This window comes from Zeugodacus cucurbitae, chromosome 4, assembly GCF_028554725.1.
Source record: "Zeugodacus cucurbitae isolate PBARC_wt_2022May chromosome 4, idZeuCucr1.2, whole genome shotgun sequence".
NCBI lineage: Eukaryota > Metazoa > Arthropoda > Insecta > Diptera > Tephritidae > Zeugodacus > Zeugodacus cucurbitae.
Genome location: NC_071669.1, coordinates 10530626 through 10558326, shown reverse-complemented (window position 1 = coordinate 10558326; position 27701 = coordinate 10530626). Strand labels below are relative to the sequence as shown.

The 27701-nt window shown below is 34.6% G+C and overlaps 2 protein-coding genes across 2 annotated transcripts in view; one reads left to right on the top strand and one right to left on the bottom strand.

Moving 5' to 3' along the window:
* Nucleotides 1–27701, bottom strand: part of LOC105209327 (cysteine-rich motor neuron 1 protein) — a 396142-nt gene that overhangs the window by 73229 nt on the left and 295212 nt on the right. The window contains exon 6 of the mRNA XM_011179690.3: nt 12597–13036. The gene's annotated coding sequence lies outside the window, so the exon portion shown is untranslated. The remainder of the gene's footprint in view (nt 1–12596; nt 13037–27701) is intronic.
* On the top strand, nt 2919–3758 carry LOC105209318 (peritrophin-1). Its single transcript, XM_011179677.3, has 2 exons — nt 2919–3239; nt 3661–3758. The coding sequence occupies exons 1-2, from the start codon at nt 3012–3014 to the stop codon at nt 3712–3714; spliced, it is 282 nt and encodes a 93-aa protein (XP_011177979.1). The 5' UTR covers nt 2919–3011; the 3' UTR covers nt 3715–3758.

Sequence of the window (27701 nt, the reverse complement as noted above, 5' to 3'; positions counted from 1 at the left end):
TATGCAACCACCGTTGTTGTCGAGACGACAGTAATTAGTTGTTGTTGCCTTATTTTTTCATTTAACAAGATTCACTTACGGCACGTTTTCGCCAGCGGGAGTTCCAAATTACGCAGAACGAGTGCGGCGGCGTGCGTGTACTAAATGAGCATTTAAAAGTATGCTTGAGCACTCTCGCACGAGTGGTGTGAGTTGAAAAGGGGTGTTATCTACGTTTTGGTCGCATTATCAGCGCATTTTAAATACTCGTAAATTCTCGAAAACGGAAGCGGCGTAAAGACCACCTAGCGGGCGTACTTAACAATGAAAGTTATGTTTTCTTGCTTGTTATAATTTCTGTTTAAGGCGAGTATTACGCAGCGTGGAAATTTACCGGGCAACGGGATTAATAATTTAAAATTACATTGAAAAATAAAATTATTTATAATTCTCGGTACGGTTTGTTAAAATTAAAGCGAGATTATTAAGAAAGCGAATCAAACTCGTATCAGATACTTTAGTTAGTTGAATAAGAATTCCAAATTCTATTTCTATAACTAAATTATTAGTCATTTATCATTTATAAAATATGTCTAGTGTTTCACAAGTTCAGTTCGTTACCAATTACACCAACCTGCAAAAAACAGCTAAGGGAAAGAAATAAAAATCCAACAAATAATATAATATCCGCAAGAGAACAATAAATTAAGATAATTATATAAAAAAGCCTCTTAGTTCTCCAACAATCTTTAATTTTTTTTTAAATCATAAAGACGACGGGCAGACCATAACAGCGACTATATAACGGTAGAGAAATTAAATATTTAGTTCAAAGTCTACGTATATGCTTGTGTAGTTCAATTTATTCAAGCAAAGAATGAGAAAGCCCCTGACATAGAAACCTATTCAAAAGCAAAAATCATAAAACTCAAAACCCAAATTTGTCTAAAACGTAGAAGAGGTAGAAAGTCGGTCGTTTGCGATACCAGATGGAGTGCCGTCAGGTAGTTAATGCGAAGTAGTCATACTTTAGGATGCCTGCGCTTGTCGCGAATTGTAGCATGATCAGAGGTTTTACTAACAATACCTATTCCAGATTCTTTTACTGTGGGGATGCTGCAGCCGTTGCCTTGACAATGACAGTAAGAGTTCTAATCATGCTCCTACAGTTCCTTCTATCGAGCAACAGTAGGAATTTTGTGTATTTCTGTTCCACCGATTTACAAATGGCGTATTATGATCTTCCTTGCCATGACAGGAGATCATAGATCATCGTATAGACAATGTATGGGTTTACCAATGTTGGTTTGGATGTTTCCATATGACAGTTGTAAACCACTTTTGCCAATCCCGTCTACAAACTCGTTGCACTCAATGCCTTTGTGAACTTGCACCAAGTAGAAGTGTAGCCACGTGTTCCTGGCAACTCCGTCCACTGACATCTTGGTACTCAATACACTTTTGGCAGAGATGCGAGACGAAGTTGTTGCCTTGAGTGCTGCTTGATTGTCAACACTAGAGTAGCCGGCTGTTGCGCTGGAGGCTATATCTGCAGCGTTACCTAATAGCTAACACCTCCGCTTGAAAGGCTGTCTTTCACCTAAATCTGAACAGTTTATGCCCGTGCCTATTCCGTCCACCATTTTCGAGCCATCCGTATAGATATTTGTGTGTTGCATGTAGATGCTATACCGTTACGCCAGCCACGTTTTTCTAGGTTTATACGAAACCTTCTTTCCCATTTGAAATTTGGGATCAAGTAGTCAGTACCAACCAGACCGCTCTGTCGCACCGAGCTATGCCCAATGGTGCTATATGTAAATTCTCCTCCCACTAGTTGTCTTCACGCCTATTTTGCCGCGCAGTTTTCAGCAAAGAAGTCTAAAGGCGGTAGGTTTAGTATCCATTCAAGAGCCACCGTAGGGGTGGTTCTTAGAGCTCATGTTATAAAAAAACCCTGCAAGCTGCTGAATAGCTGAATAGCACCATAAGGCAGAATCGGTCTCACTATTTTGGTAATTAAATATTAATTTTAATGGACTTTTATGAAGTATCATTGAAAACATTTCAAGAATTTCAGAAAGAAGGAGCTTCAAGAAAGTGGAATGATGGGATCGGTCTGATATTTCGACAATAATTTTGCTAACAAAATGTCAGCTGACGTTTTAATATGCTTCAGTGGTTTCCTCATCACGCGAGGTCTAAACTACAAAAAGAACTCATAGCGACTTATTTCAACCACAAATTCCTGAGAAAATAAATAAGCAAGCACACCATTCCCAAAAAATACAAATAGTGAGAACTGTCTATAAGCAGCTTTGTTGCAAGAGTGAAAATAATTTCGCTGAAATTAAAAAATCGTAAGCACTTAACATTGCACATAAACTCCATTAGAACGAACATGTGTTCAAGCAAAATTGCAAAAATGTGTTAAATGCAGTTTGAGGTTAAAAAAAATTTAAAACAGCAAAAATAGAGAACCATGATATGAAAAGAGAAAAATTAGATAAAAAAGTGGCAACTGCAACTAAAAATAGACGTAGAGAACAGCTGATAAACACGAGTTAAAAATTTGTACTAACAAAAGTGGTAAACAAAAATAGAAAAAATCAAAAAATCAAAAAAAAAATCAAGCACCAACAAACAGCAACTAAGAGCCGAACAAGAAGTATAACAAGCAAGCGACGAGTAGAGCAACAAGAAAGTGAAAGATAACGATAAAAAGTAGAAATTATTTCAAGTAAACAACAACAAAAAGCGAATATTTTGTACAGCTGATAAGAAAAACAACAACTTACGGAATGTATATAGGTATGTATAGAAAATATGTACAACAGAAACACCGAAATTTGAACATTTTGTACAACAAGCCCAATGCTGCACTCCATCAACAGTGTGCCAACAAATGCTGGATATGGGTATAAAAGCATGGCGGTATGGTACACCAAACGCACTACAAAATAAATATTTCGCTAGGAACAATAGTGGCGAAAACTCCTCTTCGTTGTTGAAGCAAAATTTTTGAACGCGAAATGAAATTCCACGTATTTCTCTTTGTATGCGCTGCACTCGTCGCCGTCACCACCAGCAGCCGCATTCCCATTGAGGATGGCATCGAATGTCCCACAGAGCAATTGGACACTTCGGATGTGGTGCAAATCGCGTCGCCCAGCAACTGTGGTATTTTCTACAAGTGTGAACGTGGACGGCCAATAGTGAATAAATGTCCGGAGGGCTTGCATTATAACACGCGCTTGATGGTGAGTAACCAGTAAATGGCGAAGGTGGAGTGGGTGGAAGCAGGATAGGAAGAGAGGATGAATGGTATTGTAGGAAAAATATTATTTTTTACTGATTGCTTTGAATTTGCATACACTTTCAAGTGCTTTGAGGCGAGAATTGTGAAATATGTTGGTGAAAGCGATGGGGCTGAGTGTAAAAATGAATTATTTGGTAGCTGGGAAGATTTGATTTCTGGAGAGCGGAAAATGTAATGGCCCTAACGAGTTATAAAAAATATTTTTCGAACACTATAAAAGAGCTCTACTTTCATAGAAGACTCTTTTTGCGTAAAGTTTTAGGTTGAGTTTCCGCAAAGTAAATATTGAATGAAGAAAATGAAATATTGTTCCAATTTTTTCGTAAAATTATTATTAATTTTTTTTTCGTATTTACTTTCAGGTTTGTGACCATCCATCACGTGCTCAATGTGTACCAATCAATCCTGAATACTAACTTTTGTAAAATGCATTTGAGTTAATAAAGATGAGACTAATAAATTATTGATCTTGATTCCCAGATCTTCAATGAGTTGAATTGAGCAATAAAGGGTAAGCGAGAGAGAAAGATCAATAAATTGATAGAAAGAAAGAGATAGAGATATGAAGAGAGTAGAAAAGAGACGGAGAGGAGACAATGGGTAGAGCGAGAGTACAAGAGAGAGAGAGAGATAGGGCAAGAGAAGAAAGAGATAGAGGTATAAAGATAGAGATAGAAAGATAGATATAGAGAAACAGAGAGAAAAAGAGACGGTGGAAAAAGTAAAGGGGAAGGAAAAGTGTAGAAACGGAAAGACAGAGAGGGAGAGAGGGGGACAAAAAGCGACATAAAGCGAAAGCGAGAGAGAGAGAGGAACAAAGTGCGACATAAAGCGAAATAGAGAGGGAGAGAGCATAAGACAAAGTGATAGCAAAAGAGAGATAGAAAGAAAAATACTGAAACATAAAGAACAAGACAGGAGAACAAGAGTGATATGGCAGAAAGACAGAGCGAAAAAGGTGTAAGAGAAATAAGAAAAGAGAGTGAAATAATCTTTAGAAAATCATAAATACAAATATAGTATATGGTGCTGTTTCACATCAGATTAGTTCTCTATTTTTCATATTTAGAAAAAGAACAAAAATATTTCGAAGGCAATCAAATTAAAATTAAATTGATTATTCTAATTAGTGAAGTATACCTTTGGCACTAGCTTTTATCTGCTTTTCCATTAGATTAATCAAATTTTCATGGCTCTCCACACGCCACAACCTGCCCGGCGCTGTTGTTAATCAATTAAGTCACGCGCCCACCTACTCGCATATTGTAGTTGGTGGTAAAGCCTTTCATATAATTCAACTTTGATGAACTTGCAATGTGCAGAAAGGGTAGAAGTTCTAAAGAGTTTTCTTACTTGACAAATGAACTGCTTCGCAGGCAGCCGTCATTATTACGGTTTATTAGTTTACAGTTTCTTGACTTTCAACAAAAAGTGCTGCGTGCTATTTGATTTAGTTTGACCTTTCCTCAAGCCTCAAACCGCACACGTTCATGCTTTTAATTTATAAATGAACTTTACCAGCTCACCTTCTCGCTACTAAGCCACATTTCAGTTGAAACAAATAATTATTTTGCACTTTCTTCGTCTTGCCGTCGGACTTTCATTTAGCTTCTTTTACACTTTTCTTCTTGGTCTTCGTCTGCTGCATAATTAAAACATTTTACCTTTGTCGAACTGTTTGAAAGCAACCATTTGCAGCATTTTGAGGGTGACTATTTGCAAAAGTTTGAGAAATTCATTGTGGATTTGTTGAGCATTGAGCTTAAAGCGCAAACTTTGAACACACGCTAAAAGCTTTTAGTTATGCAGTACGGCAGTGGCGTGTAGGTTTTGCAGTAGACTATGTATTTGAGATATATAGAAATAGTTCCCCTGAGTACTTTAGCACAATATATTAAATACTAAATATCATTGATACCAATATAGTTGATCCAATCCCCACTTTTTCCCCCTTTCCAGGTCATTATAATGTCAATTGCATGTTGACAACACATTATTGCTTTTGTTAGCACCAATCACTATGCTTGCTCCCACCAGCGCTACTTTCATGTGTTACATGTTGTTTACTTAAATGCTACTCGAATTGTCAGCAATAAATTGTGTTGCCAAACGCTTTTCTATTTATTTTTCCCTATTTATTTAAGTATATAAATGTGCACTGGTACATATTACTATCGTTACTATTTGTTCATATTGTTCATGCAGTGACACGTGGCTAAATACAATAACTCACATTCGGCTGTCACTCAACACGCACTTAGTGGAGCGCGAGCGCATAAACTGTCGGCTAATTGATAGTTATGTGTCACTTAAATAAATGAATGTGTGTCGATATGTGAAAGCGTTTTGTTGCACGTTAAATGTAATATTTACGCTGGCATGAGTTTGCGTAGTTACTGACGTACGATTTTATTGTGTAAATTGGTTGGACGTGGCGTATGAGTTATGTAAATAACTGATTTCTGATTTAAGTGGAATGCATAATTTATTGGGGAAACTATTTTAAAGCAAGTTTGAAATTTTTTCAGACATAAAAATAACAAGAACACATAGCAAATACACTGTGCACTTAAAGTTATTTTAAATCAAGTGCGAATGGTAGGCGGTGGCGCATGAGTGAGGTCAATGAAAGTTGAAAGGACTTCTAGTTTAAAATAAAATAAAATAAAATAAAATAAAATAAAATAAAATAAAATAAAATAAAATAAAATAAAATAAAATAAAATAAAATGAAATAAAATAAAATAAAATAAAATAAAATAAAATAAAATAAAATAAAATAAAATAAAATAAAATAAAATAAAATAAAATAAAATAAAATAAAATAAAATCCGATTTTTGAGTAATTTCAGTGTTACGGCAGTAGTCTGCTTTAGAAGCCAAAAAAAGCGTTTTATTTTTTTGAAAGGGAAGGAAATGATTGCGGTAAACGGAATTTTAAGACGATAGTGTACTATATTTAAGGCTTAAAAACAATATTTATTATTAAAAAATATTGAAATGTTTTCAAAGTTGTTAGTATTTTTCTGGAGCGCCTGGAGTCTGCACTTGTAAATCGGTGCCGGTGAGGTCTTGCGATGCATCTGAAACAGTCGAATCAATTTTTTTTTTTTAATTTTTATAAGTTTCTTTTCTTTATGAACTAAAATAAATACCGAAGAAGTAATAAAATTCCAATTTTTTCGAAGTTTGGAAAAAAATTTCACTTAAAAAAAAAAAAAGTAGTTTAAATAATACTATGGTCCAACTTTTTTATTTCAAATAGAAGATAATTTAATACTGAAGCTTTGATATTTTTCGATCGGACATATATTATTTTTGCTATCGCCGGCACCGTTTTCTAACACTTGTGAAAATGAACACTCGAGAAAACGCGCTTTAAAGTTTTCGGTCGGGTCTGCCAGAGCGTTCGCACCTGCTCGACGCTCGGCCACTAAAACTGCTCTAGCTTCGAAAATATGTCGAATTGGCCTCTGGAATTTTAAAGACATATTCTTGGATAGTTTTGGAAGAGATTTAAAACAAAACAAAACAAAAAAATTTTTTTTGAAGCCTTAAGGGGTTATACACAGTTAGACGGCCGAAAAAAAGTGAATTTTCCAGAATTTTTTCTGAGAAAACTTTTTAATTTACTGTATTTTAAGACTTAGTACTAGTAAAAATATTTATTTGAAAAAGAGCTACAGCTGATCTCCAGGAGTTCCTCTCAAAAAAGACGCTTTGCGGTAACCACTATATCTCGGAACTGGATCATCCGAAATTAAAAAACCAAACAGATTTCGTTAAAATAATGTTAAATCTAAATGGCGGTTTCTCCAAAAAAAAAAATCGATTTTTCACCGAAATTTCAGCCTTAAATTGTTTATAAAAAAAAAAATATTTATCGGAGAGAAATAATCTACGATTAATTACTAAAAAATATATTTAAGAAGGTCGTGTTAAAATTTGAGACTAATCGGTCTAGCCGTTTTCGAGTAATGTTGGTCACCGACTTTGAAAACACCATAAGAATTTTTAAATTTAGAAAATAATTTCAAAATAAGTTTCTCCGAACAGATATTTTTTCGAAATAATTATTTGGATTACTTTTTGGCATACACAAATTTTTTCTTTAAAAAAACCATAATTTTTTTTAGAAAATAACAAAAATATTAGTTCAAATTGAATATACGAGAACTATAAATAATAATAATAATAATATTGACAGGCTTTTTTTGGAGGATAGTAGTTCTCGATCTGATATATTCATAATTTTTGCTACTATTGTGTGGCCCTCAGACATCGTGGATGAACTTTCAGTATGATTATGATTAATTTTTTGTTCTAAAAACCCAGAAAAAGTTGAATTCAAATTGAAAATTATAAAAAAATCCATTCCATTAAAATTGGTTGTTTTATTTAGTTATTCCCACTATGACTTTAAGCTTCAAACACAATTTTGTTTCCTCCATCAGCCTGTATACTCGCCTATAAATTGCATTAAGCATAGTTTACATAAAATATTTTCTTTTTCTACTGGGAAAATACATGTACATATAGCTATCGGAATCGAATTCATGTCAACGAACGCGTGAGGCTTAAGGCCTTACTATACACCTTCCTTCTCGTTTTACATTTTTTATTTATTTCTTTTACTTTCTTTTCACCATTTTTCTTCCCTACAAGAGCATGAGTAATGATCCAACCATTTTTTTCCACACAACCAAAGTGCAAAAAGGTTTTCATTATATCTCCCGAACACACGTCATAACACAACACGGCACAAAGGATAACAATGTCAAAACAACAAATAAACGAATAAAAGCGAATAGTTTGCAAGCAGAAATAGTGAAGAGTAATGTAGTAAAGTGAAGTGTTGGTGGTAAGAAAGAAGAGAGTGAAAAGGGGAGAGTAAAAACAAGGGCCGCAACAAACTTCGTCAAAATCTACTTTGCCGCTTATCTGCTTTTAATAGAATTGTGCCCTCAGTGTCAATCGTGGAGGCTGGCAATCATTTTTCAAATGCGCAAAATAGCTGAAAGTATAAAAAGTATAGAAAAAAGCAATGTGAAAGGGTCGACACATTGAAATATGTGCGTCGGCCTGCCTGCGCTTGGATTTACGCCTTACGCAATGTAATTTCACACAAAACAAAGCCAATTATTTTTCGAACACCATTGGTGTGCATCATTTTTTATTACGGCATCTGCTCCTTTTTTATTTTGATTTTGATTTATTTGCGGTGACAGTTGAACTGATGGAATTTCTTTCAGACCCTGAGAATGGTCACAATTGAAGTACCACAGAGTGATACTACTGTGTGTGAGCTTTTGAATGACAATTATGACAATGCTCACTGAGCTGATGTGAGAAGAAGAGTGAAGAGTAAGTGTGAGTTGAAAGGTAGCTGAAATGGTATAAACTGTTGGATGAAAAAATGTGAGCAGAATATGCTATGAATAAGTAAAAATGGTTGAAAGTAAGTATAATATGTGATTGTATACGAAATGGAATGTTTGCTTAATCACAGGCACAATTTATCAAGCCAGGCACAACTTTTCGGTGCCAGTTTGTGGTTTGGGAAATAAATACTATATATACCTATAAATAGAAGAACACTATCATTAGTTTAATGTTTCATATATTTAATGCATAGCTTGTCACTACAACGGTATTGTCTAAGAAAGAAGGAAAAGTTGTTTATATAAGACTGTGTTACTGCGATAAGGTTGGCTGGGAATTTGAGTTTTTTACTCAGAAAAACTAAGTTAATGTTGAGCCTGAAGACAGCCGAAAAAAAAGAATGAAAAGTAAGGCATTCATTGGAAAGCGGAACATAATTTCTGGTGTATAATAAGAAAATAAGTATCCGGATTCGGATAAAGCTAGTATGAGTCAGATTCATAGTTGAAATACATCTCTGATATTTACAAGCAGATTAATATACTTTCCCGACAGAGGGCGCTGATAAATCTCATTCTTACTATCCTGGATATGTATAAGTTATCTTTAATTCATTGTCACGACTTTCTTGACGTTTTTTCCTACAGTGGCAGCTAACTACCACAGTTTAGAAACCTCGAATTAATAGTGCAGATATGCTAATTAGTAGTGAAAGACCAACGTTGTTGGAGGCACCATATAAGACATTACACGGGAAAAAGTCTCTAAAACGTGCCTACCAGTGTCTATAGTAGCCACACTCCGAGATATCATATATTTTGATCGCAAACAAGTGATGTTGCATGCACGGAAATATCGCTCTGAGGCTTCGAGCCAAGTTTTCATCACTACATTTAATTGAAACGTACTGTCAGTTTCTGCTTTAGTGGTGCCACTAATTCTGTTCGGTATTGCCATAGAAACTCTTTTCTACACATCCACCATCACAAGATATATGTACAAAACGGTCTTTTTATAAAATTACTGATCACAGCGCCACCTACCGACAATATATTAGGTTGTCAAATATCCGTTTTTTTGTATTTTGAATTTCGCGGCTATGTATAAAGCGCTATAGAGCTCGTATCTGGCAATACTATACATCTTTGAAAGGTCTTGACATAACCTACAAAACGACGCTATGGATGATTAGTTTGGATATTGCGTTCAACAGTTATACCGAAATTCGCGTTTCGACGATTCAAAGCGGGTGAAAACGACAGCATTAATAAGTCAGCCAGAGGAAGACCTGTGACGACGAATATCGATCAAATCATGAAAAACATCGAATTAGACTGGCATGCGGCATCTCGTAACATCGCCCAGGAGATGAGAGTTAGTCACCAAACCATTTTAAACCTTCTGCAGACGGCTGGATACACAAAAAAGATTCATGTTTGGGTGTCGCATGATTTGACACAAAAAACATTCTGAACCAAATCAACGTCTGCGATATGTTGCTGAAACGGAACGAACTCGACCCATTTTTGAAGCGGATGGTGACTGTCTACGAAAAATGGATCATATAAGACAATATCAAGCAAAAAAGGTGGTGGTCGAAGGCCGGAGAATCGTCTACTGTTTGAGATTGACCGCACGGCAGACCACGCACTTCGTTGATTACTCGTCAGAAGCTACGGGAGCTCGGATTGGAGGTTTTATTGCATGCACCATATACCCCGGATATAGCGCCAAGTGATTACCACCTGTTCCTGTCCATGGAGAACCCCCTTGGTGATGTAAAGTTGAACTCAAAAGAGGCTTGTGAAAAGTGACTGTCCGAGTTCTTCGCAAATAAGGAGGAGGGCTTCTACGAGGGGGTATTGTGATGTTGCCGTCTAGATGGAAACAGATTACCAAACGAAAAATCGCATATTTGAACTAAATTCCTTTTAAAAAGCATTGAATTAAAGCGGAAGGAAGCGAGATATTTGACAACCTTGTATATAAATATATAACTATATAAATAATTAAAGTTTTCATATTGAAACAAAGAAAATTGAAAAGTGATAGTTGTGGGGAGTTTGTGTGGTATAAATGCATTTTAATTTGTTTCTTGAACCCTTGGGGCTCACATTTTATATAAAAACCTGTCAGAAAAACTTAGCTGATTTTATATTCAAACAATATTAATGTGATTTCTTTAAAATTATTTGTTAATTAAAAACCTTAAAAATGTGTGCTATGAATAAATGAAGATTATTTTGGTTTAGGGAGAACATATACTTAAAGGTGTATAAAAAATCCAATCATAATATATTAATAGACTCATCATTAAACCATTTCAAAAAAATAAAATTTAAACTTTCACTCCTCACTTAAAATACTGACACAATATTTATTTATAATGACACTTCTTAAGTTCTTCCTGCTCTTTACAAGTCTTGAAGTCAAGCGACTTAAGGAAAAGCGAAAGCAACCATTCCCAGTCGACCTCTTTATATATTAATATGCCTCAAGGACATTTTAATTTTTTTTTCATGTAATTTTGACTTTTCCTTCAAACGAAATTTCCTGCCTATAGCCTATATTTGTCATAATACCCGTTGACTTGTGTGGTGTTTTGACTTCTTGGAAAATAAAGTGCAGATTTGTATATACATATATAAAGATATATAGATATATAAAGATATATATATATATGTATATATGCAACTAAGTCACACTCACAATTCCCATGTGTTTTATGCGTGTGCGCTACAATGAGCTTTTAATGATTTCAGCTAACAAAACGTGTGCCTGCCTTCATCAAACAGTAAGTAAATATTGACATGCATGCGCAGACAGGGGGCGTATACGTAACATCTTTGAAGCGAAGCAAAGCGCAGGCAAGCATAAATATTACATATATGTATATATATGATATATACATACATATGTAGCTAACGGCATAAACTTATATATTTCATACACCTTTAAATTATATGTATATACACAAACTTAATTATCTTTTTCACTTTCATAATTCTGCAAGTAAACAACAACAAAGTGTTGCGTTACTTGAGCCTTGCTTTCATTTCTAAATTTACAGCGCGACTTATGCTTACTTAATAACTTTATACCGTTAAATAAGCGCCGAGTTTCGTACACAACAACAACACAGTTGCGGCGACATTTTCTTGCAACGCTTTCATTCAACTTTTATCGATTTTCTTGCCTACACCAGCAACACCACACCACACCGGCACACCAGCACACTCACGTTGCAATTAATGTTGAGTAGCTACAGCATAAATATTGTGCTTTAATGGCAGCATGAAACAGCAATAAAAACAACAAAAAAGAATTAAAAATTATAATGAGTGGGAAATTCATGTTGAAGGTTGCGCCACGCTCGCTTGCGCCTAATTCGCTGTGGGTTTTCCAAGTGAGCGGTTAGCAGGTGATGTGAAAACTTTGCAAAAGCAAATTTTGTCGTAGTTTTTGGTATTTTGTATTTTTATAAATCTCCAGGGACGCTGTTGGTTGGCGTAGTGGCAATTTAATGTAATTTAACGGTGTTTTGGTTTAAGTGGTGGTGGATGGTAGTGAGAAAAACTGCTTTTTATATAGTTAAACTTGAAAATTTATACGCGTTGATGTGAATAGGATTAGATTAAGAAGGGAAGTACATGAACAAGGTGTTAAGCAAGGATAGTTGTCTTTCCTATCGCCTCAAGAAGGAAAAAATGCAAGATTGTCTACATTATCCTGAAGAGAACAATACCTCAATATAATTCTGACAAAATATTTCAAAAATTCTAATTTTTAGATTTAACAAAATTCTTTAAAAAATATTTGTCTAAATCTTCAGCGACACTCAATTCAAAGATTAAACTAAAAATTTAAAATTTCAAAATTATTACTTCTAAAATTTTTCTTTCAAATTCAAACTCACCTTCATACAAAATCACTGTCGTTGCTTGTCCTTAGGCAACATTGTCTTTGCTTTTGTTGTCAAACTGAAACAGCATACACAGCGTATACGTAATAACTGTAGAATGTGTCAAACATGTCAATGCAGCGATGTCTGCTCATGATAGCGGTAACATGAGATAAAAATTTCTGCACTTTTACACAAAAATACACAGACAGTCACAATGAAGTTTAACTTTCACAAAGCTCGTTGATTCACGTTTTTCTTATTTTTATGCAAGTGTATTTGTATTAGACGCCGGCGACACACGCTTTTCGCTTTCACTCACTTTTTATCATTTGTTGCTTCACATTTTACTTTTGTTTAGCGTATTTCCACAAATTTTCTCTTAGCACAAAGCTTTATTTTTGTTATTCATATACTTTATTCACACAATTTTTGGTAGAAGAGTGCCAGTTTAGCTGTTGAATGAGAAGAAAGGAAAATAAAAAATATTTTTAGTATATAGTTTGAATAATTTATGGAGTTTTTGGGAGTAAAATTTAATCTATACTACTATTATAAAGACGAAAGATTTGTATGTATGTTTGTAATGAATAAATTCAAAAACGACTGTTGCCGAGTTCAAAAAATTCCTTCACCATTGGAAAGCTAAATTCACCCCGAGTAACATAGGCTATATCTTTTGTTAGAATCTCAACTTTCAGGAAATACTTCCCAGGTGAGGGTATTAAAAAGAGTCCGTGATGGAGAATCTTAATCTGAAATTGAAAATCGTCTCACCAGAGGGTCGAGTAACGAGCGCTCGCAGCTGCTTGCTGAACAAAATTTCAAAACCAAATACTCGCTTGAGAGTCGAGTACGGAGCGTGTGCAGCGGCTTGAAGGACAAAATATTTTATTAGAAATATAGAAGCTCGAAGTCTGCGCGTTCCCAACGCCTTCATAATTAGAGAGAAATATAACGGACACCAAAGACTGGAGGTCGTAATCAAGTTTTAGCTCATTGCAAATAATATAGAATTTCATGTTCGAATTTTCCTCAACTTTACTTTAGTATAATTAAGTTGTATGCTGTATCAATCTGGGATATTTATCAATCATTTCTACTAGCAATATTTGAAAATATGCCCTTTTGAACTATTAAAACCGATATTTTGAGAAAGACAATTTTTAACGGAATATTTTATCGATATTTAAATATTCATGTTCGATTAAATTTGATCAAAATTAACAAAATTCCTTAAAAACTCAATTTGATATTACCCAAAACCCACTAAAAGCATTGAGACTCCAGCGGACTATATATTAGTCGTTATGGAATATACATATTTCATAATATATTTCTTTGGAAAATTTTGTTATCGATTACATTAAAATCCATATTTTTCAATGTAAAAAATTTAAATTTTTTGGATGATTGAAAACGAAAGCAAAAAGCGCCCAACTAAGTCATCATTAGGCCAGCCTTTCCCCCAGAGATAACCTGTTAACTCGGCCGATTTGATGAAACTTAATGAAAGGTATTTTTTTGGTTTTTCTCTCTAATATATTTTTGTCGTAAACATTTTAATCATTAGACAATATGTAATCGATATTTTATAATTTTCAAAACCAGAACAACAATGAACTTTGAATTGTAATATCCAATTTGTAATACTTTCGACTATATTTTTCGATCTCTTTGGGAATTCGGTATAAAATATTGTTAATAATAATATCATATAATAATAAAATATATATTTTTTTGCTATTAGATATTTTTTTTTAATGTTAAATTTTTTTTATTTTATTTTTTTTTAATTAATGATATCAAGTATGATATCGTCACCATAAAATAGTCGATATTTTCATTTCATAAAATGTTATGTAATATTTTTGGAAATAATTCCATTTTCGTTAAAAAAAATTATAATTCAATAAATATATATTTCATAAAACTGTATTTAAGAGTAAAGAAACCTTCTCCTGATTTGGTTTCGAAATTAAATTTAACCATTTTGATCGACGGACCGTTAGATATAGATATATGATATTTATATTTATTTTTATTTATCATTGATATTGGAAAAGTAACGAAATATATTATGGACAGATGATAGTAATATTTTTGGAGGCACAGGTTCACAAGAGTATGTGCATCGTTCACCGAAGAAATACCACGCGAGATACACTACCAAAACGGTAAAACATGAAGGGTCAAAAATATTAGTTTGGGCATGTTTTTATTTATTTTTATGGTGTTTGTCCCATATATCGTATCTAAACTGTCATGGAACATGTCGTACGTTGATATTTTGAACAGCACAATGTTACCTTATGCTAAATTCAAAATGCCTCTGAAATGGGTCTTCCAGAAAGATAATGACACGAAACATACAAGTCGGCTAGCCAAGGATTAAGGTCATCCACTGGCCTCCGGAAACTCAATTCCATAGATAGCCTATGTGGTGATATTAAGAAAGAAGTCAGAAAAGCCATACCTGGCAATAATCGCGAACTTGTTGGGTAATAGTGCAAGATTTTTGGGAAAAATTCCTAAAACCCATTATTAAGGCCTAGTCAACTCTACGCCGCGTCGCTGTAAGGCAGTTTTATATACATAATAGGGGCTTTTCTACCAAATACTGAACACCGTTTCTTTGTATATATACATAATTTTTAGATTAACTTATTTTTCAGATAATTTTTTAAACCAGATGTGAAATACTTATTCATTTTCTTAAAATCAGAAAAATATAAAATAAAAAAAAAATGAAATTTAAATATTTAATAATTTAATATTTAAAGAGAATTGAAGACGAATTCTCAAGGAATGAAATTATACTAAGAGATTTCAAAATGCTAATAATATTCTTTAAGAAGTAAATTTTTAGCTGAAAACATATTACTACTTTTATTTTTTGCCTGAAGCTTCCAGTGTTTAATGTTCTTCCTTTTCAAGTTTAAAACAATTGAGACTGCAGGTTTTCTGCTCTACCTTTGCCAACTTTGACATACTTTAATATTTATACTATTTATATTCTCTTTTGAGTTTTTCCTCAGCCCTCATAACAATCCTTACTATTAATGTATCACTTCCTGCCTCAATCTAATTTCTCCCTCAGCATTAAGACATTTTCATGCACGAATATCTCACATCTGCACAGCTGATTGCGCATATGAATCATACTGGAATATGACTTTGATATATTTCCTTACAGTTCTGTTTTCATGCCTGACGAAACATAATTTTAGGCGCGCACAATCAACGAATAGACTGATTTCGCATGCAGACAACGTGCCAACGAGTCATTGATTGTGGTTGCGTGCAAATAACGATGACGCGCCCTAAGACGTGTTTATAAATTATTTATCGATGATTTTTGCACACCAGCACACATTTGCACATATGTATATTCACATACATACATACATCTCCTCAGCTGTGATGTGTCAAACGGAGCAAATTGGCAGTGCGCCGCAGGCACCAATATAAGCTAAGTGCAAAAACTCATCAGCAACAGTGACAACACTGTCACCTTCAAATATATTATACTTAATCTCCTTGCCCCTCCACCGCACTCAAATTGAGTTAGCGCAGTCATATTACTTGAGTGTTTTTTCGCTGCTGCCGATTTCGCTGATTACGCTATCAACAAGAAATGAAGTCTTAATCAAATTTGTCTGCGGGTTACATTATATCCTTTATCCCCTCTGTGAGTGGCTTTTGAATCCTCTGCCGCTTTGCTAACACTTATGTACATATGACTGACATGACTTTGATATCATCAGCTTAGCAGACGGAAACGTAGAGTGCAATAAAAATTCGCACATATGAGAATTTACTGTTATTTAAAATAACGAACAAAATTAATTCCTTTCAGAATAACGGTAAAAAAGTTGCTTCCCCCTTCTGAGAAATTCTATTTATATCATCCGACGAACTTTAGTTCTGTTCAAATACTTTAGAGGAGTTACAGGTTTTATGAGAAGTCAAAATTTTGACCTGGTCGGATTTGAAGTGGAGATCGTACACCTCACGTTGGACTTCGTGACTGATATTCAAGCAGATCACTTGTACTAGTATGGACCTGGATAACTGATAATAGGAAATCACTTTTGAAACGTCCTTGAGACTGTAGAACACGGTTCTAGAATATAATTGAACCAAAAAGTTACTTTCTCTTTGAGTAGTTCGTTTCCAAATTTTGAGGTTAAGTTTAGTTTAGATTGTATGGCAGTTCCCCCAAAGGGAACATACTTAGACTACGAGAGACTTCACAAAGAGTCAGATGTTAAGACTCGACCAAGCGCCATGAATCTCCACAAATCTGCAGAGATTTTTCACTTCTATATCTGATAGTTCGCAGAGTCATTCCAAAAAAAGCGAACCAAGAAGACTTTGTATTGATCTCGCAAAGGCGGAACATTCCAAACGAAAGTGATGGGATGATTCCACCTCGTCCTCTTCCATGCTGCTTCCACAGCTAGCATTCACTAAGATTTATTATTGCAACAACTTGGGCCTCGTTTGGACTGTGACCAGTTAGGACTCCTACGACTGACGAGAGATGAACTTTCTAAGGGCTAAAGAGCTCCCTAGTCTTCTTGCGATTAATGAATGAGCTAGCGATTATGGTTTAGATTCTTTTGAAAGTAGCCGATAATCTAAGATAAAGTACTTTCTAGTGAGATTATCTTAGTTAAGCTTTTTGCTTCGGAAAACAAATAGAGAAACCGGAAGAGAGAAATGGTTGAAAAAAGGTTGCTGAGCTCATATTTATGTACGGGGTACATACAGCTGAAAGACTGAAACACCAGTAAGGTTCCTTAAGTCTCGACTAGTACTGCATCTAACTACTTTATAAGCTTCTAAGGTCGAAATGAGTTTGCCTGAGTTTCGATTTAGTGGAATAGCTCACTGAAATCCAACAGATTATTACTAAATAAAGGATGACTTGGTCTATCTGACCTAAGTGGCTTTAAGTAGATGCTTGAGAGGCCCCATAGCAGGTAAAAAACAGTCGCGAGATCAATCCAGAGCATGATTTAGTAGTCAGAATTCAGCATAAACTGAGAAAATTAAAAAATAAATGATATTATGAAGAATAAATGTTAAGGTTGCCTAAAAGTATATTAAAGATGAGCCTCTCAAAATTCTTGAAGTAAAAACTCTTTCACACTCTTAAGCAACTTCAACTAATTTTCTTAAACCTTCTTGTCAGCTGTGAGTCATAGCACAACACCAATACCACAACTCAACAACTTTCTGCCACCGCTTAAATTCCACTTTCACCCCATAATATAATATAACAAACTTTCCAATTTCCTATAAATTTTTGTTGTTGCTAACCTTCAAGTTTATTTATAACGTTAATATTTATGTCACTCAGCACTTTCATTAAGTGCCCTACCCCAAAACTAACAACACACACACACAAACAAGCGTACACACTGTTTAAGTAGCAAGTCAAATACTTCAAATAGCTAAGCATACTTTTCAGCGCGGTCAGCTGTTGCGAAATACTGCCTTCACCGCTGCTGCTAAATGTCCTTCAACTATTTACTTACTTCTGCCAACACTCGGCGGTCACTTTATGCGCAAGTTTGCCTACGGAAGGCCATCAATCATTAATGTGCACAAATTTTTGTTGTTATTTCGACTAGAACTCGATGACTAGTTGCCTACTTTTTGGCGTTGCATCGATTTCTTGGTGGCTTGTGTGTTCAATGCTGCAAATGTGGGGCATATTAATGTAGTTTGGGTGATTTAGTTGGAAATTTTTCGTATGAAATTGTATTTCAATTTGAATTTCAAGCACATACGCCTAAATGTAGGCTATATAAAATTTATATTTTTATTTGTAACATGTTTTAATAATTTTTACTTTTTGTAGCGCACTTTTTCGACTTTTATAAGATATTTTTTTTATTTTAAACTCTCTTTTTATTAAAACTGACACACTTCACACTAAAGTCACCAATTTCAAGCAGATCTGCTACACAGTTTGCTGCTATTGCATTCGTTTATTCTTAATTTTTTTCTGGTTTCGTATTCGTCTTCGCTTTCACATTCGCGTGTTGTCGTAGTTATTATGTGCGTATTACACCGCCGTACTTCCGCACTTTGTTTTGCTTCGTCAGAGTTGCGGCACAAACGCGCACGCTTTCACTTGCCACACAAACCGTACGCGTCAATTTTATATGAACGACTGAATCGTTCGTCACACGCAACCCGTTGGTTTTATGCGGCGTATGAATTTTCCACAGCAACACGGCTGCACTTCGTATTGCCCTGTGGTGGCGGCGACAGTGGAAATATCCCTACTTTTCATTCGCCGCGCATGCGCCTCAGCAGCTGCTTCACCATTCGTTTCATCGTGTATTAGCCCTGCAGCTGTATTGGAATTTATTGTTGTGCGCTTTTCGCCGGCTTCCATCATATGCTGTAAGGTCCTTTACTTGTTGTAATGCTTTTCGAAATAGGGTTTTCAGTCTTGTTGCTGACGTTGTGTTGCATGCAACTTAGCGGCAAGTGGCAGCTTGTGTGGTTAAGTGAAATTTTGTATGAAGTGCAGTTTGCATTCTATTTTCCTTATGTTATAGTATTATTGTATAGCATATAGCTGTCGACCTTAGTGATACTGTTTCTTCCCTGTGTTATGTTGGTCTCCAAGTCCCATTATATTTTTTAGCAGCAGCTTCTGCAGCAGCACAATTACGTAAACAATGACAGTTAAATTATTCATACACAGCCGAGTGAGGCACTTTTGCGGAGACACTTTTGTGTTTTATGACGTTGATGGTCGGACAGTCGGAGGTTTAATCGTTTTTTTTAATCTTTTTTGTTATTGTATGCATATCTTACATATTTATAAGGCGGATATTTTCACTTAAATAAAGATTTGATTGAAAGAAGAAGACTCAGAAAAAGCCTTTGCGCAATGCATAAAATCGTTGGCGCCGAAATGTAGGCAACGTTTTCTTAAATACTAAGACAATATACATATTAATCATGGTTTATCTTTGGTCTTAGATTTGTGGCTTTTTATGCCCTGCTTAAAAGCTTTTAAATAAATTTAAATTTACCCTTCATTATTTTAGTTAAACATTTGCGAATAAGGCAAAGATTTAGTTTCGACTCCCCATTAAGTTTTTGGTTTGGTTACTAGTTTGCTATCTATTAAGTAAATTTAGTTGAAATTTCTTGAATGTCCTCTGATATGAGCAAAGCCGTTTTTGAGGATGTATTTAATTGAAAATATTACCTTTGTAGCGGGAGCTTATCAGAGATCTACTCGTGTCGTCGAGTTCAGGTTCAATTGAAAAGTTGAAATTGAATTTAAGAAAATCTATGAAGTTTACAGAATATATGTTCCACATTAATTTTGGAATGGCTTAAATTTTAAGCGAGATTAAATCTTTATCGCCAGAGACATATATATACTAGGCTTAACTAGAGATTTAACTCTTCCAGCGATTTGGGATATTACTGAAATTCTTTATGCCTGTGAAAGTACATTCCATGCCATTATGCAAAACATATGAGTATCGAACTCTCGCTTGGCCACTACGGGCACGCTTGCAGAAGTCAAGACACTGAACCCAATTTTCGACAGTTTTCAAGCATGAATCGGCCGATATTGCTGCAATTTCATGATCGATATTCGTGCGAAGTTCATCAATCTTCGCTGGCTTGTTGGCATAGACCATAGACTTGACGTAGCCACACAGGAAATAGTCTCAGTCTCAAAACGCTCCACCGAGGCGGTCAATGGACTGGGACATTTTGAGAGATAACACGTTCACCAAACTGGGTTTTCAATAAATCGATTGTGACATTCGCTGTGTGGTTTGTGGCGCCGTCCTGATGGAACCACATATTGTCCAAGAACATAACATCTAATTCGGGCCAAAAATATTCGGTTATCATTGGGTGGTAGCTATGCCAATTCACAGTAACGTGCTGGTCTTTATCATCACGTAAGAATTGAGGCCCAATGACGCCGCCCTCCCAAAAGCCACACAAAACCGTATTTTTTACGGATGAAATGGTGACTCATGGAGTACGCATATTTTGCTTATTGGCAAAGACAGTAAGCTAGAAATTAGCATCATCGCTGAAGAGTATTTTTCGATGAAAACCGCTCTTAAAGTTTAGGCCACGAATTTCGATAGTAAATTTTAACAATTTTGACATATCGTTCCATGAAGTTGCTTGGATAGTATCCAGTACCGGTACTTTGTGACAACAAAATATCTTCAACTTGCGACTCCCAGTTTCTGCTGCCCATTTTAACAAGAAAATTTCTATATGAATACTTCAACTCATGAGTAAACATGTCTACATGTAATTTCAAGGGTTAAAATATAATGCAATGAAGGCCTCATTTTTTACTAAATTTTTTATGAAATATGATTTTAACTTTTTTCTCTTCAGTTACTTTAGATCTATGTCTATTCAATAATATTCAATATTAAGTCAAAATTCGTTTTTCGACATTGTAAATTTCCGATTTTTCTCGCCATCTGCTTTCATTATCACCTTGGTACATGCCTGTTGATACACTGACTACAGGGAAGTCAAAATATTTCCAAAAAATCGAAGCCGACGAATAAATGAACTAGCAAACAACAAGATTCTCACCAAGAATTTGAACAGCTGTGCAGCAGCTCAACAATGACCAATATTGCCATCTGGTTTGGAAAAACTACTGTTTGTTTATTTGCATGCAGATCAAATAGCCGCCAATATATTTACATACAAACGTAGGTATATCCTCGTTTGCTGTTGACTTACTGTTAACTAGCAGGTGGCAAATTCAACAAACCCTATAAACTGTGTATACCATATAAGAATACAACCCTGTATGTATGTATGTATATATGTCTCTTCCGCTTGATATTTGCACAGATTGCGAACATTTTTTCGTGTTTATTCACTAGAAATTTTTCTGTGGCCATTTTTCTTTTTCTGCTCAAGTTTATTTTTTCTTTTTTTACACTGTACCGTTCCCATTTGATAATACCAATTTTTGTTTACCGTTAGGCCAACGCATGCATTTCAATCAAACTGAAATTGATGCCGAGCAAATGCAGCAAAGAAAAATAAAATTCAAACTTTTGAACGAGTAGTTACGAATCACATATATGTACATCCATATACCTAGGCATATGTAGAAATATAGGCGCATATACATAGACCAAATTGGAACTCTGTGAGTAGTTGCATTCGAAGCGCGTACACACACAAACATTCGACCGGTATTGTCTAGTGTGTAAACAATTGATGAATTTCCAGTATTTCGATTGCTTTTTTCTGATGAAAAAATCCAACCTCTCGTTGTTGTTTTTGTGTTTAACTAAGCTCAAAAGACGAGTATGGTAAATTTGTTAGACCTTTGTGATTCCTTCATCAGGCTTACGTAAACAATTTTCTGTCTATCGCCTTCATTTGAGTTGGTTTTGCAGTGAAAAAATTACCTGTATCTATTGAATATTATTTTAAAGGCATGTTCCATCGACTATTTAATGGATTTTTCGAAGACTACACTTTCTAATTTAAAAATTAATCTACTCTAGGTCAAAGGTAAGACGGTATCGGTGAGACCTTCCATTCATATGAATATGAATATGGAGATGAATGAGGTTAAGCTTAAGGTTAATGTTGAGGTTAAGGATAAGGTTAATTTTAAAGTTAAGGTTAGGGTTAAGGTTAGGGTTAAGGTTAAGGTTAGGGTTAAGGTTAAGGTTAAGGGTTAAAGTTAAGGTTAAGATTAAGGTTAACGTTAGGGTTAAGGGTTAAGGTTAGAGTTAAGGTTAAGGTTAAGGGTTAAAGTTAAGGTTAAGATTAAGGTTAACGTTAGGGTTAAGGTCAAGGTTAAGGTTAAGGTTAAGGTTAAGGTTAAGGTTAAGGTTAAGGTTAAGGTTAAGGTTAAGGTTAAGGTTAAGGTTAAGGTTAAGGTTAAGGTTAAGGTTAAGGTTAAGGTTGAGGTTAAGTTTAAGGATAGGGTTATGGTTAAGATTAAGGTTATGTTTAAGGTCAAGTTTAAAGGTAAAGTTAGGATTACGATTCAAGTTCCGATTAAAACTAAGGTTATATTAAGTTTAAAATTTTGGTTAAGGTTAAGGATATGGTTTTGGTTAAGATTAAGATTAAGTTTAAGGTCAACTTTATGTGTAAGGTTAGGATAAGGTTCAGGTTCCGGTTAAGACTAAGATTATGTTAAGTTTAAAGTTTTGGTTAACGTCAAGGTTATGGACGAACTTAAGGTTATGGTTAAGGTTAAGTTGAAGATTGAAGGTAAAGCTAAGGTTGGGATTAAGGTTAAGATTGAAGGTAAAGCTAATGTTGAGATTAAGGTTAAAAATATAACTATTGCTAAGTATAACGCTAAATTCAATGTTAAGTTTTAACATTTAAGGCTAAGGCTAAGGTTAAGGACAAAGTTAAAGTTATCAATTATTAATATTAAGATAAAGAATTGCAGACAGCGATGCAAGTAAATGATAAAAAAAACTAGAACTAGAGATAAATTTAAATCTGAGATAGAAAGAGAAGAGATGAAAAAGAAAATTTAGAAAGTAAAATCGAAATAGTCCCGAAATGCAAAAACCATATTACAACAATAAGTCTATATACAATACCGAAATTGTATAAATCTCATTTTAATAAACACTTTTGGGCACAAAGCAGCCCCGATGGTGTCAGCTGGCCAAAAACAACTTCAAAACTCACAAAACCAATTTTTTTAAGAAACAAAAGTGATTTTCTGACCGCAACTAATAAAATTATTGCACAGTGGAGTGCCGTGTCTAAAAAAATAAAAATTTCTCTGTAAACAATTTGAATCCCAGAGAAAAAAAAGGCAGAAAAAGAAGCACAACAAACACAAATGCTTGCGAATTTAATGGGACTTTGAAAAGTTTGAAAATCGAAGAAAGTGCAAACCAAGTCAGCACTTGAAAAAAAACAGCGGCACGAAGAGGCAAAAGTCTGGCATCAGCTGTTGATAAGTAGTATTTGTTTGCGCCGCAAGATAGGCAATATATGCTTATGAGCTATGACAGCAAAAAACAAAAGCCAAAAGTGAGGCGCATTAACAACAAAAACTATGCAAGAAACTCCAGCAGAACAAGGGAAATGTGTAAAAGAGATCAGTAAGTGAAACCGTAAAGTCAAAAAGCAAATAGGCAAATGATGGCAGCACCGACAAATCCGACTTACAGCAAAATAATCCAATGCAAATCTGTGACACGTGACGTCTGTTGCGTAGGTACAAACAAAAAGAATAAAGAATGGTGCACAAAAAACGGGCGGAAAAGAAATTATGTGATGAAATAGCAAAAAAAAATCAGCGAAGAGTGCCGAAGGTAACAAGTGAGGGCAACAAACAACACAAACACTACTTTCTATTTAACTTTGCCTTTGTGTACTCAAGCCGCCTGTAAGTATGCTTTACAAAGTGTTTCTACAAAATTATTAATACTGATTTTCCTTTAATTTTTTGCTTCTTTTTTATGCTCTGCTTTGTGCCCGGCAAGTGTTTGCAGTGCTGGCCGACCGGCCGGTCATTGTATGGGCATAGCAAAAATCATTATAAGAAAATTATTACTAAACAAAAGCCATAACAAACTGATGTTACACGCCCTTTTTTTGCGCTATTGCATAATTTGCTGCGCCACGGACAAGTGGCAAAGTTTGCATTTTATTATAGATTATTTGCTTTGTCTTGCGAAAAAGGTTGCTTAAAAAACTGTTAAACTTTTCCAATTAGCGCCGCAAAGTAGGCAACTAAGCGAACGATGATATACAGAAAAGGATGGATGAGATTATGAAAGCGGTGTGTGGGGCAAAGCAGTGGAAAAAATCTGTTTGGTATTTAAGGATGGAATGTGGAAACAATTTGTTTGATTAAAATGCTTCCGAGAAGTCGAAAAGCTTTACAATAAAAAAGAAAAGCGCTGGTCTTAGGTTGCCGAAAATTTTTTTTGAGTCTCATTATGTAGAAGCCCACATTTTACTTAATTAGTTACAATTTATAAGCAAATGATTCACATTTTGAAAGAAAAATTCATATTTAATACAAAATTGTTGCCTACAATTAGGCTCATATACAATATAATCAACTAAACACCATAAAATGTTGCCTACAACTAGGCGCTTATACATATTTAACACATAACCTTTAAACAGTTCTGGTTTAGATATAAAAACTCTCATAATCTACACATTTTTGTCGAATTTCAATAAAATTGAAAAATGTGGCCTACATTTAGGCTCACGAAGAAATTTATTTCGTTGATTTTCAGCATACTTTCTCTCACACTTCTTCTTTACCTTATTCTTTCTTACTTTTCACAATATGTTTGTAAGCTTCAGTTAGAAAAAACTCTACCGTTATTATTATTATTTCTTTACTTGTTTCTACACCGTCTAAAACAAGCAACACTTGAGAGAGCAAGCAAACTTTCATGGCAAAATAATGCCTTTTTGTTATTTAATAAATTAAAACTTTATGCAAATAACACGTTGAAGCAAGTGCAGCAAAGAAAAGGTATTAAAAAAATATACAACAACAGCAAGCCAGCACAAGAAGGTCAAGTCGAAGAGGAAGTTTGCACAAATAATAAAAGGTGCCAAAGCCCAAAGCGGCTCAAAGTGGGAGCGCGTAAGGAAGTGTGTGTGTGGTAGTGGCAGTAAAAGTAATAAGGTAGTCAAAGTATTTCAACTACAACAACAATAAGAAATAACAACAACAAAAGCTTGTCGCATAACTGTACTTTTAATATTAAATATTGTTTCCCGATCTTTTTTGAAATATTTTTTATATTTTTTGTTGTAGTTTTTTTTTGTGCGTTTTAAGCGTGCTGGGTCGCCAAGGGCAAACGCTCACAAGCGTAATTATTTCAAAGTTTTTAGTGCAACAATCTGCTACACTTATTGGTTAACGTTGAACAAGTGAAAGTATGTGAAAGTGCGCGCTCTCGCACTGACCACGGAAGCTGGCAAAAATCAGCAACTTTACCACAACTAACCGTGTGGCGGCAGCAAGCAGGTGAGTTGGAAGTGATGGCGGGTAGTACTTGCATATTTAATTTACCGCTTAACTAGGCAAAGCGGCAATGTAGAGCTGTAAAAGTTGTTGGGAAATTAAAAATGCGCAAGCGGCTTTGAGAAAAGAAGAAAAAATTGTAGCGGAAAGTAGTTTAAATATATTTTTTTATAGTTTATTTTTAAAATTATCTCCACTCCATCACAACTTTGACGTTTTGCGGCAGCATGGCCGCAAGCAACTGTCAATAGTGATGGGAATTATTATTTTTGTTGGAGCAGCACATTTTGTGGTGAAAACTTTCTCTTAACTTTCGATGATTGATTAAGCTTGGAAAATAATATTGGTTATTGAAAAAAAGTTGGCATTATTAATAAGAAAAATTTTGATACAATGTTTTATGAGGTGTATACAAGGTCATATGCAAAGAAAGTTGGTAATTTATGACTCAACTTTTCCTGATATGTGTCTTATATGTATATATAAATCTTATATATACAAATCAAACCCAAATTTATTTAAAAATTTTCAATTTATGAAAAACGTAGCATACATTTGGCATTAAAGCCAATTCAAATCCTATTTCACTTTGAGCTTAACTTTTTTATTGGAAAACTTATTTCCATAATAAAATAATGTCTTCAATGCACACGATTTCAGTGAAAAAAAAAACTACAAAAAAACCAGCAACATTTGAAATTCATTTGACTAGCAGTTGTACTGCGCCATAAAGTATGCAGTAGTTTTTTGCAAAACTCAGCAAAAACCATGAAATTGCCGCTCAAGTGCAATTCTAACAAGCAGACAAAGCGTAGCAACAGACAAATGTGCTGCAGTTAATAATTTCGTTATGCATAACATAACTCAAGGCGCACGAACAAGTATGCATATGAATGAGGAAGAAATTGTGGAAGATATACAGTGCCACAGAAGTGGTAAAGTGATAATTTTGAGAGGAAAAAGTTGATCAGAATAGAAGCAGAAATACAGTATTAAATTATAATCTTAGAACAAGCGAATAAACGCCTAAAACTAGGCAATGGAAATTCAATTTCATTTTATTTCTAAAGCATGCAACAGAATCATAGTTTTTCTTTAGTGAAATGAATGATTAAGCGCACTACATATTGGAAGTCTAGCCACTCATCAAAACAACAAAAGAAACTACACAATTGTCAACTAGATGACTATATGACCCTTATTATATCTCTCAAACTAATATGTATAAATTTATAAACACTTACCAACTTGTGTTTGCCTCATTGCGCCCCATTTTAGTGTTGCCATTTGCCACTTGTCTTTTGCGGCAGTTGCATGCCGCATTGTGTTGCAAGCACCACTTACCACATGACATAAGCGTGGAAATTGAGTATGAATGGTGGCACAAGTGTCAGTTGAAGTTGTCGCCGGCAAGACACCACGTACGTGCCTCTCAATCTGTGGCCAACAAAGCGCACAAGTATACATGCATACATTGCTTTTAAAGTGTCACAAGTGACAGGCTGCGAAAGTTATGTGCTGATAGTTTTCGCCAAAGAAATAAACAGAAGAAAAGCCGACATCTACACTTGACAATGACATGATTTTAAGTGCTATGGCATTGAATTGCAAGCGGAAAGGAATTTTTGTGAAATATATATTATATATAGATATATATAAAGCTACTTTGAAAAGTGTTAATACGTTGATTGATTGTTGAAGATTTTAGTAAGCTTTTATGCTCGCTAAAAATGCATATCTACGTAATCAATTTGCTAATTTTAAGGACTTTCTTCAACCCAGAGATAAGAGATAGAGATAAATGGAAGCGTAGGAGGAGCTAAAATTCAAAATTCGAAAATTGGTAGCTCGCTCTAAGCTTTAAGTTTTCACAATTTTCAATATCAGTTCTCATTTGGTCCTACTGTAACAATACAGATAGATAATAGATTTTTTGAAAAGTGTTGGTTCGTTAACTGGTTGTTTAAGCTTTCAACAAGCTTTTTAAGCTCGCTAAAAGCTTGTAGTAACATTATGAATTCACTAATATCAATCAGTAATTCGAATATCTTCTTCTTAATTAAGCTTATTGGAAACGTAATAGGAGAGAG

Coding starts and splice junctions, on each gene's coding strand:
- LOC105209318 (XM_011179677.3), top strand. CDS start 3,012: ATGAAATTCCACGTATTTCTCTTTGTATGCGCTGCACTCGTCGCCGTC. Junction 3,240..3,660: donor ATTATAACACGCGCTTGATG/GTGAGTAACCAG, acceptor ATTTACTTTCAG/GTTTGTGACCATCCATCACG.